Below are 12,201 nucleotides of genomic sequence, written 5' to 3'. Positions count from 1 at the left end.
GCATAAAAATTTATGTGTTGAAATATACTGAAAAATTCCAAGATGCTTCTAATTTGTGTGCTATTTCCCTGGAGTATTCACACTTCGGTCTCCTGAAATGAATTGAGTCTCTAAGTTCTCCATGCAAAACAAACAAAAGGCTAATCTGTAATCTTATAATTTGTACCTAAGTTTTTTAATGAATGAAATTTGAATTATAAATTTTTTCCATTCATAAATATATAAGTGAACCAAATGTTTTTGTCCTTTCCTTCACTGGTTTGCTTTAAAAGAGAGAGAGAGAGAGAGAGAGAGAGAGAGAGATACTGATTTATTATAGAATTATGGTTCTATTTTCTCAATATATTAACTTGGAAAAAAATTTTAGCCTTAATCTGTCCCAACAGCAATGTGATGGATTTTTTGCAGATTTAAAATCTGAGATGGTTATTTACAAGTCAATCTACTGAATTCCTTTTTGAAAGTAACTAACTTTTGAAGCTACAAAAATGTGTCAAAGTGTACACATTCATCCTGTAAGTAAAATTTTTAAGGATTGCCATACCTGTCCTTTACTTTTACAGTGGACTATTGTACACTGGTTTGATGAAAGGAAATTATAAGTATCTTTTACATATTGTAAAAGTAAGTGCGATAGATTTGTGAATAGGCACTATTTAATCCATTACCTGGCACTAGCAACATAAGATTTTAAAATACAATAATTTGGAAAGAAGGTGAGTCATGTATTATTCAGTGAACAGAGATCTACGTAACCAACAGATTTGTATTGTCTTTTGACATAATTGAAATGCAACACATGCACTTTGTGTGTCTCCTCTTAATTTAAGGGAGGGTTAGAGGGATGTCTTCTCTTCTTGTGCATAATTCTGTATTGCTTAGGATAGTGAAGTAGAGCACTCAAGTGTGGGTTTCTGTGTATTGAGGATTTGTTTGAGTTTCAAATTACAGTTATGTATTGGGCGTTACAGACTTCTAACAGCATAGTGAATGGTAAGACTAGTGCAAAACATTTATTTCTGACAATTAAAGACCATTATTGCTACCAAATCAATGTGACTGTTTCATATACATTTTGCCTTTGTTAATTTCAAACCAAGTGTCATTAGTGATCAGCTAGCTACCTTCTATTCCTTTTTTAAGTGGAATGTTCTCTTAATTTGTATATAACCTGTTGTCTAAATTTTATGTACAGTCTTTTATAATAAACCATTCTCCTATGGAAAAAAAATAAAGTTAATTGAAATTGAATCTTAATGGAGAATAGGACTGGGACTGGGAATGGGAGAGGGAGGAGGAGGAGGGGTGGGAGGGTAGATATGGTGGGAAGAATCATTCTATTCCTAACGTCATACTTAATGAAATTTGTACTCCTTAAATAAAATGTTTCTTTGGGGAAAAAAATATGTCATGTGTACGGCACTAAGAAGGAATAAACCTAATCTAATTACGGTGTTTAGGAGGCAGGACCAGTAGAGGGGTGCCTAGGTCACCAGAGGCATGCCCTCAGATGTTTCTTGTGAATGGATTGGGTATAAAAACCTGAGTTGGGCCCAGGCTCACTCTCTCCTTCCTGGCCCATTGTCCTGTGACCTTCCCCCCATATACCCTCGACCATTGCCATCCACCACCCCCACAGAGGCCAAACCAATGGACTGCCCAGTTTTGGAGATGAACCTCCAAAGCCGTGAGCTTAATAAACCCCTATTCCATCATAACTTTCTTGTCTCAGGTATTTGGTTGCAGTAGTGAAAAGCTGATTAATGCAGTGAACAATGGCAGCTTTGGCTTTTTGCACCCTCTCTTCACTATTTTTCCTTTCCTTATTGGACTAAAACTTCTAGTACAATGTTGAATAACAATAATAGCAGGCCTGTATGTTTATAAAATGATTTTATTATTTTATTTATTTGAAGGGCTAAGGGCTAGAAAGAGACAGAAAGCCCCCACCCTCCTGGTTCACTCCCCAGATGTCTGCAGACTTGGGAGTGGCCCAGGCTAAAGCCGGGAGTACGGAGATCAACCTGGGTCTCCTTGGGAGTGGCAGGGACCCATCCACTTCAGCCATCACCTGCAGCCTCACAGGGTGCATATTAGCAGGAAGTTGAAATCAGGGGTGGAACAGGATCTCAAACCCAGGCTCTCAGATGTGGGATGGGGTATCCCAAGTGGCGTTTTAACTGCTGGGCCTAGTGCCTGCCCCAGAAAGTTCTTCCTGAACATAAAATGAAAAGAATAAACTATATGGGAAAAATCAGGTGCTAGCATTGTGGTATAATGGGTTAAGCTGCTGCCTGCAATGCCAGCATCCCATATGAGTGCCAGTTCGAGTCCTGGCTGCTCCACTTCCAACCTAGCTCACTGCTAATGCACCTAAGAGGCAGTAGATGCTGGCCTGAGTGCTTGGGCCCCTACTATCCACTACAAACACAAGTGTGGGAGACCTGGATGGAGTTCCTGGCTCCTGGCTTCAGCCTGGCCCACACCTGGCTGCTGTAGCCATTCTGGGAGCGAACCAGTGGTTGGAAGATCTCTGGGAACCATAAGCATCCCTGTGCATTTATTTTACGTAGTTATGTAATTTTTTCATGAAATAAACTACCATCAGCAGAACTTAGGAATTAAAGAAATGAATTTAATCTCAATACATGGTACCAATTCAGAAACATCAAAACTTGGCCCTAAGGTGGAAATACAGAATCATGGTTAAGAAACCACTCAGAATGGCCACAGCCCACATGGGAATGCCTGGGGTTGAGTTCCAGATTCACTTCTGATTCCAGCTTCTTTGTTAATGTTCACCCCCAAGGGTGTCTCCCAAGAGACAGTGATGATGGCTCAAACACTTGGGTCCCTGCCACCCACATGAGACCTGGATTCAGTTCCCAGCTCCTGGCTTCAGCCTGGCCCAGATAGTTGCTGCTGACACATGAGGAGTGAATTACTGGAGGGAAGATCTCTCTTTCTCTCTGTGTGTATATGTCTCTGTCTCTCCCTCTGCCTTTCAAATAAATAAATTTTTTTTGAAAAAATGTCCACAGATATTGAGTGTTTAGTGAAGACACTAAAGAAAGAATTAGCATTCCTTAAAAAAGTTATCGTAAAATATGTGTGTGGTTTTGATTATAGGCATATATACTATATTAAAATGTTTTTGGTAGTGATATATTAATGTAGAATTCATACACATACGATTTTTTAAGGTATATTTATTTGAAAGGCAGAGATATAGAGAGAAGGAGAGAGAGAGACAGAGGGGAGATCTTCCATCCCTTGGTTCACTCCCTAGATGGCCGCAGCTGGGCCAGGCTGAAGCCAGGAACCTGGAGCTGCTTCCTGGTCTCCCACATGGGTGTAGGGCCCCCAGCACTTGGGCCATCTTCTGCTGCTTTCCCAGGTGCATTAGCAGGGAGCTGGATCAGAAGTGGGGCAGCCAGGACTCAAACCTGCGTCCATATGGGATGCTGGCACTGAGGGCAGAGGTTTAACCTTCTACGCCACAGCGCTGGCTCCTATATACGAAATTAATAATGGGTATATGTAGGACTCAGAAGACGAGGAATAGAGGGGAATAAAGGATGGTATTGGAAGGCGGTTTTTCAACTCTGACCTTTGTGTGTCTGTGTGTGATATATTAACAGATACATTAAACATGGTGATTGTGCTACTCCTTCCAAATTACAGCTACTGAGTATATAATTTATAAAATTATATATATCTTACAACTTAAGCATATGAGTTTAAATTATATTTTATCATACAACTCTAGAATTATGGAAGAGACCCTCTAATCTCATCTTACCCATTTCTTAAATTTCACCCAGGAAGCATCCACCCTGTCTCAGTGTGGATTTCTGAGCTCCAAGTCAGAGCTCCTCTTCTAGGCCAGCCCTCAGCTGAGGATGCCCGGGGGCCCCTGTGTCACGGCAAGGTGCCCGTGGCCACACAGTCCCGCGCACTCACCTCTGTAAAGCTGAAGAAGAGCCCGATGCCACCCACGAACCTCAGCACCTCTCCAGCGTATTTTCCAATGATGGGAGCACACGGCGAGCACGGGTGGCCACTCTTCACACAGCTCTGTGTGGATGGAAGAATGGAAGAGATACAAAGCTCTGGTGGCCAGCTTGTGGGCGCTGCTGTCACAGCCACCACGTTTGTGACCAAGGATTGCACGGTGAAAGGAAAGTCATACAGATCCCTGGGAGAAGGCAATCCCACAGGACGGGCTTCACGGAGGGGACACCCAGGGCTCTGGGAGGTGCCCAAAACCTAAATGCATGGAAACTGATCCCTGCTATTTCTCTCCCACAGCCTGTTCAAGCCACAATGGGAAGGCATTAGGGACACCAAACCCGAAGAATCCCCATGGGTCGGAAATAGCATCAGGGGAAAAGCACACCTTCTTTCAACTCAAAACAAAATGTGCATTCCTCCTCTTTGCCCTGCTGCTGCTGTTTCTTACGGCCAAGCCCTTCCCTTGCAAAACCAACATCTGCCAATACATGACTGCTAAAGCCGTCTCGGTTGCCTGGTGTAACGTGGCCCAGATACCTGTCAGCAGTGGACATCTGAGGACAGGTACTTAATTCAATAGTGGGGACAGAAACCCAAGCAGATGTGAAACACATTGGATATGCAACTCAGCCCCAGACAGCCCATGTTCATCTGCACCCAAACACTTTTCCTGCGTTGTACTCACCGCCAGACAGGTGTCGTTGGGGTTGAAACTTCGGAACCCACAGCAGTTTAAGTTCCTCTGGATGTCATTGCGAGCGCTTGCTGTGTTGTTCCAGCCAACCTCCAGGAGCTGGCCCTAGAAAATACATTTACTGCACACACGACTGCCTGCCATCTCTGCAGACAACAAACAAGCCTGGGGCCTCTGACCTCAAATAAATACTCTTGATAGAGCCCCTACAAACCTGCAGAGATTTTCAAATCCTCGATCATCAACAAAAATTGAGGCACTGTTTTCTATCTCAAGAATGAACAGGTCTTAGTTGTACATGCAATTTAAAAGCAGCACTTGAGTCCAAGGTCTAATTCTCAGGGTAACACGATGAGGCAGAAGCTCACATCCCTGCACGAGTTAGTGCCTGGGAAGCATAATAGCTAGAGCAGACTCACACACAGTCTGCAGCAAATGGCTCGAGGGGTAACCGAGAAAAAGGACTGGGTAGCCATCTTCCAGCAGCGGCACTGTATACCCAGCAAGAGCTAAATCCCATTTAAGGGACATAAAAAGTAGCAACCCCTCATGGTGTCTTCAGCTCCGATCAGCCCCAGGAATGCCACAGGACACAAGAGGGTTTAGCTCTGCATGGTGCAATCGCTTTCTGGGCAAGAAGAAACTGCTTTGTGTTCCCATGGTTCTCCCACCCTCCTTTTCACCCATGTTCCGTGGGGACATAATAAAAGAGAAGGAGACAAAAATATATTTCTTCTCACCTGCTGCTCCTGGTTCAGGGCTAAGCAAGCACAAGACACAGAAAACTGAACAATAAATACAAGTAAGAGAATAATCATATACTGAGGGTTAGAAGTTAAGGAGATTTCCAAATACTATTGAAATCGCACACCTGCGGGTGCACTGGAAGCAACATCACCGAGAAAACGGAACAGATGGCACTTTGAGAGCATTCACAAGGACACGCATCATTATTGTTTCAACAATGCACTACAGGTGCAAGTTCATACAGGAAAATACTAATAACGATAACTGCATAACTAAAAAATAAGTCTATTTGGATTTCACACAGGATAGAATAAAACTTGCACATGTATAAAATAGGAACTGAGGATAGATACATGGAAGCATGAAATTCTCCACCAAATATTAACACGCTGGAAAGAATATGGATCAGTTGCTATTTGTTCTTCATACATAAACACGAACACTATACTGTAGCAGGAGAGAGTGGTGGGAACATGTAGACGTGCAATCCCTTGATGGTAAGAAATACTTCTAATAGGAGCAGAAGCTGTTTCCTGTTGATTAAATTTCCTGAGGGTAATATTAAATTAGCTGCATCTATCAAGACAGTCATCAAGTAAGAACCCAAATGGAGGAGGAGGGGGCGTGCAGAGATCCTCATTTTTAAAAAGGATACAAAAAACAGCAACACCTGGTGGTGTTTCACAGCGCCGATGAGTCCCACCAAGGCAATCAGGAACAGGAAGATGCCCACGGCGATGACCACGCCGACCACTCGAAGGCTAGAGATGAGTCCGAAGCCGATGCCCCAGGCGGCAATCCCAATCAACAGCAGGCTGACCAACTGCACCAGCACAGGGTGGGGGAAGAGAAGGGAGAAACAGGAGGTTACAGACCAAGGAGACCACCTGTGCAGCGGGGCAGAGGGTCTGCGCTAGAAAACCTGCCCGAGATCTCGGTGAACGCAGCTGTTTTCGGTGAACGCAGCTGTTTTCACAAATCGCTTGAATCCCGTGCGCAAAAGACTGCGGGGTTTGCTAAGTCTTAAGCATGTACTCCTCCAGCTTTTGAAACCACAGTGTGTGCAGAGGGTCTGGACGCCATGGAAAGCCGTGACCCTTTCCTCAAAGGCCAGCTCCCCACTGTCCCAGACCCCCGAAGACTCATGAATCTCCCTCTTCTCTGGGTACTCTTTGTGTGTCCCTTGGATGTGGGTCCCTTATCCCCAATGTCACCCTCGCATTCTCTCTTGGAGACTGGGAGCAGTACAGTCTCCCACCCTGCTTCACCTTTCTCCCTGGGACCTATCCCAGGTCCTGGCCCAGGGAATATTCAAAAATTGTGTTTTCTCTCTCTCTGCTTCTCAAATACAAATTCAAAGAAAAAGATTATTTGCAGAAATGAATTGCTCTATGTCCTTATCTAGTCTATTGCATAAGGAGAGAATTTAATGGGTCAGCGGCCAAGCCCTGTGTGGGACACCTGCATTCCCTGGGTTGAGATCTCAGCCCCGCTTTGGATCTCAGCTTCCTGCTAATACACAACCTGGGAGGCAACAGGTGATGACGGTTCAAGTACTTGGGGTCCCTGCCACCCATGTGGGAGAAATGAACTGAGCTCCAGGCTCCTGGTCTCAGCCAAGCCCAGACTCAGTTGTTGGGAACATTTGCAGTATGAACCTGTGGTTGGAAGGTCTCGGTCTCGGTCTCGGTCTCTCTGCCTTTCAAACAAATGAAAGAAGAAAAGAAAGAAAGAGAGAGAGGGAGGGAGGGAGAAACCTTTAAAGAATGAATATACATAGAGAGAAGCCATTAAAACTTGCAGCAGGATGAAAAAAATGAGAGATTTCTTAGAATGAAACAGCATTCTGACCAAGAAGAAATTATATCTCAATCATTTTATTTCTGTATGTATTTGTAACACAATACCAGATGTACAAGCAGAACCTAAATGGTTACTGGGTGGCCTATAGAACTCAAAGTTACAATTACTCCTTTAAAGTAACAAATGATGGCTGGCACTGTGGGGCTAAAGCCCTGGCTTGAAGCACTAGCATCCCATATGAGCACCGGTTCTAGTCCCAGCTGCTCCTCTTCTGATCCAGCTCACTGCTATGGCCTAGAATAGCAGTGGAAGATGGCTCGAGTCCTTGGGCCCCTGCACCTACATAGGAGACCCAGAGGAAGCTCTTGGCTCCTGGCTTCAGATCGGCACAGCTCCGGCCATCTGGGGAGTGAACCAGCGGATGGAAGACCTCTCTCTCTGTGTCTCTACCTCTCTTTGTAAACTCTGTCTTTCAAATAAATTAAATAAATCTTTAAAAAAATAAAGTAACAAATGAACAGCGTGCCACATAAAGACTGCCCCTAACTGATAGAGGATGAAGCCTAGGCAGAGTGGGCCAGAGAAAACAGGAACTACCAACAATCTTCAATTCAGTCGTGAGCCAACAGTATAACCTGGAGCAATCTGACAGTGTAATTCCCACTTGGGAAGTATCAGTATGTTTCACAAGTTCATGGAAAACAGAAGTAAAATGAGTCAATTTGCACAAAAACATTTGAAACCCATGTATAGTTTTGTTTTGTTTTTTTTTTTCATTATATGCATTTTCTGTGGACTTTTTTTTTTTTTTTTTTTTGGATGACCCCTTGCAGGTATGGATTTCAAAGTTTTTTTTTGCTGAGATAAACTATGTTTAAAAAAAAAAATCTAAAAACCAAGGTGGGCTTTTGGCACAGGGCTTAAGCTACTGCTTGACACAGGTGCATTTCCGTACCAAAGGACCCAGGTTGGAGCTTTGACTGCTCTGCTTCCGATGCAGCTTCCTGCTAACGCCCACTCTAGGAGACAGCAGATGACGGCTCCAGTATTTGGGTTCCCGCCACCACGAGAGACTCAGAGTGCGCTCCCACCTCCCGGCTTCAGCCTGGCCCAGCTTTGAGATCTCTCTCTCTCATGAACCAGTAGACAAAAGATCTCTCTCTCTCTCTTTCTCTTCTCGCCTTTCTCCCCTTTCTCTCTCTCGTTTCCTCTCTCTCTCTGCCATTCGGCCTTTCAAACAAAAATAAATAAATAAATAAATAAATAAATGTTTTTAAAGAAATGTAAATTCATCATTACTGAAATGGATCTTTTTCTGCTGAACTATGTCATTTTCCATATGGAAAATAATTAATCAGACAAATCTTGGTTATTAAAATGCCTTGCATATGTAAAGATACAAGAAAAAGCACTAGTTGTTGCCACGTCCATTTGTATTTTTATCCAAAATATGTGTGTACGTTTGCCACAGAGGCTACAGCTGAGAAGGACAGCACGCATCTGCCCGGGGTTAGAGCCACGCTCTCCTGTCAAGGCTGCACCTGGTGGACACACACAGAAGCCCTGTCTTCAGATGCAGAAGAGGGGGTGGGCACAAATTGCACAAATCCTTCCCCTAGGAAACGTGTCCAGCGCCTCTCTTTTCTCGATGGCTCCTCATCAGCTGTTTCGTTTTGGACTGAGAAAAAGTCCCCCGCCCCTTCACCAGTGAACTTATTTCTGGCTTGCTGGTGTCCAAATATAGCACGTTTGTCACAGGCAGCAGCCGGAGGTGCGAAGGAAGAAGGGCCCCAGGCCGGGCCTCGCCCCCGCGAGGTCACAGGGACACTCTGAGCTTGGTCCCAATGCTGATGAGGGCCCCCCCACACCCCCGCACCCCAGCAGCAGCACCTGCTGCGTCAGTTAGAGCTCTCAAGCGAGAGGAAATACATCAGCCTCTATCTCCCCACTGAGAGAAAAAGAGGCAGAAATACAGACAGACACCTACGGAATCAGGGATCTTCAAGAACTAGCCCATGTCATTGAGGTCATCAGCAACTCCGAAGTCAGGAGGGAACTCAGGCCACAGTCCTTCTTCCTTGGGAAGCCTCAGAGTTTGTTCTTAAAGATCTTCAACAACCTGGTGGAGAGCTGCCCACATCACGGAGGGTTATCTGATTCACCTGAAGTCATCTGACCCTATCTGCTACTGACAGCTACCAAACACCCGCAGGGCAACACCTAGGCTGTGTGCTGGACCACAGCTTGGCCACGCTGACGTAACTCAATACCCCATGTGCCAACATCAAGGGCTGGGGGTGAAGCGTCTTTCTGGCCTCAGTCACATTCGCGGGAGCCCGGTCACTCTCTGTTTCACTCTTTTGGTCACAGAGCCAAAAGCATCAGAAACATGAAGCATCTGTTACATAAAACGCTTCTACCCCAACAGCTGTAAAGAATCCATCTGGGGAGCCAGCATTTGTGGCCCAGCAGGTTAAGCCACCCCCGCAATACCTGCATCCCACGCTGGAGCGTCAGTTGCAGTCCTGGCTGCTCCACATGCGCTCCAGCTTCCTGCTAATGCACCTGGGAAAGCAGCAGGGGATGGGCCCCTGCACCCAACTGGGAGATCAGAGTGGAGTTCAGGCTCCTGGCTTCGGCGTGGCCATGGCCCAGCTCCGTCTGTTGCAGCCATTTGGCCAGCAGATGGAAGATCTGCCCCCAACTCCTTATTCTGCCTTACAGACAAATAAATCAATCTTAAAGAAAAAAAAATCTTTCAGGACCAGCATTGTGGCATAGTGGGTAAAGCTGCCACTGCAATACCAGCATCCCAAACGGGTGCCACTTCGTGCCCCAGCTGCTCCACTTCCGATCCAGCTCCCTGCTAATGGCCTGGGAAAAGCAGCTTAGGATGGCCCAAGTGCTTGAGCCCCTGCCACTCATTTGGAAGACCTGGATGAAGCTCCTGGCTTCAGCCTGGCCCAGCCATCTTGTGATCGATCTCTGTCTCTCTCTGTCTCTCCCTCTCTCTCTCTCTCTGGTAACTCTGTCTTTCAAATAAATAAATAAATCTTGGGGGAAAAAAAAAAAGAATACTTTTGAGAATCATCCCAAATCCTTAACTGTATTAATGAAATTCTTAATTACTAAGACTATTGGAAGTTAAACATTCTTAAATATTAATGAGAAGCAAATTATTCATCAATAAACGGTGAGTGCTATGTGCTCAGAGCCAGGGAGACAAGAAGCCCTCCCAGAACACAGGCCGGCAGGCTTCCTCCGCCAGGGGCAAATATTGGCAATCTGGCTCTGTAGATCACAGGGTCCCTCCGCCCCAAGTACTCCGCCTCACCGCCGTCCCACACAAAGTAGGGCCAGATGACACGGACACAAGAGAGCGGGCTGCATCCCATCTGCACCTTACAGATACGGAAACTTGAGTCCCTGTCGTTTGCATGGATCACAAAATATTATTGTTGCTTTGACTCTGTTCTACCACCTTTCTTCTTGTTGTTGTTGTTGTTTTATAAAGATTTACTTATTTATTTGAAAGTCAGAGTTACACAAAGAGAGGAGAGGCACAGAGAGAGAGAGAGAGGTCTTCCATCTGCTGGTTCACTCCCCAATTGGCTGCAATGGCTGGAGCTGCGCCAATCCAAAGCCAGGAGCCAGGAGCCTCCTCCAGGTCTCCTATGCAGGTGCAGGAGCCCAAGGACTTGGGCCATCTTCTACTGCTTTCCCAGGCCAAGCAGAGAGCTGGATTGGAAATGGAGCAGCCGGGACTAGAACTGGTGCCCATATGGGATGCTGGCACTGCAGGTAGAAGCTTAACCCACTGCATCACAGTGCCAGCCCCTGCTACAAAGATGTTTAAAACATTGAGAAATGTTTTAACATTTTATTTCAGTATGGCTGGACACAGAAGCAGCACGGGAAATCCCAGAACCAAACAGAGAACTGAAAGTGGGCCTGGACGGATACAGCTGCTGCTGTGGGGGCCGAGGGGGTGGGGGTGAGTTCCTGGATCACAGCAATCCCAGGGCTGGGGGAAGGACTCAGGTTTCCTACCAGGCAGAGTGAGCTGGAAAGTGGAACCAAAACTCCTGCAAAGCCAGGACCTCCAAAAAGCTTGATTTTCAACATGGAAGCACTACAGAAAACACAACTGCATATTGGGAAAAACGGCAAAGCTTGCTGAGTGTTGTCAAAAAGAAAAAAAAAAAAAAGTCTTCTGCTGGAAACACAGACACCAGGCAGATTTTGCCTGGGCGTGGGGTGTAAAATGCACAGGGCCCCAGGCACATGGGCATCGGGCAAGTAACCCAGAGGAAAGCCAGGCACAGGAAAACTCACAGAGCAAAGCCGAAATGACTCAGGGGGGATGCTTGCAAAACACAGCCCTCAAACCATTCCCAAGGAAGAAGACACAAACTTCGCTATCCATCAAAACTCCCAAAACTCATAAGGAAAACCCACCACCAGAGAGAGAGACGTGACACACACAGCCGAAGAAGGCTCAGAGACAAAGATGGAACTTGAGGCAACAGAACCAAATTAGAGTACAATTGATGTATTTACACCAAGAAGATAAAAGAGAAATAAAAACAATACAGAAAGACAAAGTCATATTTGAACATTGCAGACATGAAAGGGAGTCACAGCAAACCCAAAGGAAGCAGAAACAAGAAAAATATAATAAACAGGAGAGAGCAGAGGGGGGAAATGATAGCAACCAGCAAAGTATTTTAAGATTTATTTATAGGGCTGGAGCAGGTAAAGCCACCACCTGCAGTGCCGGCATCCCATATGGGCGCCGGTTTGAGTCCCGGCTGCTCCACTTCCAATCCAGCTCTCTGCTATGGCCTGGGAAAGCAGCAGAAGACGGCCCAAGTGCTTGGACCCCTGCACCTACGTGGGAGACCCGGAAGAAGCTCCTGGCTCCTGGTTTCAGCCTGGCCCCA

General features: G+C 45.8%; 1 protein-coding gene across 1 annotated transcript in view; it reads right to left on the bottom strand.

The window, feature by feature from the left end:
• The window catches only part of TSPAN13 (tetraspanin 13), a 35,344-nt gene that overhangs the window by 3,880 nt on the left and 19,263 nt on the right, over positions 1-12,201 (bottom strand). Inside the window, exons 2-5 of the mRNA XM_062178195.1 lie at positions 6,111-6,278; positions 5,449-5,529; positions 4,700-4,813; positions 3,964-4,077 (exon numbers count right to left, since the gene is read on the bottom strand). Coding sequence (XP_062034179.1) covers positions 3,964-4,077; positions 4,700-4,813; positions 5,449-5,529; positions 6,111-6,278 — 477 coding nt within the window. The remainder of the gene's footprint in view (positions 1-3,963; positions 4,078-4,699; positions 4,814-5,448; positions 5,530-6,110; positions 6,279-12,201) is intronic.

The sequence above is a fragment of the Lepus europaeus genome, chromosome 20 (assembly GCF_033115175.1).
Source record: "Lepus europaeus isolate LE1 chromosome 20, mLepTim1.pri, whole genome shotgun sequence".
Lineage (NCBI taxonomy): Eukaryota > Metazoa > Chordata > Mammalia > Lagomorpha > Leporidae > Lepus > Lepus europaeus.
The sequence above is the reverse complement of the archived record's forward strand: the minus strand, read 5'-3'. Positions and strand labels throughout refer to the sequence as shown.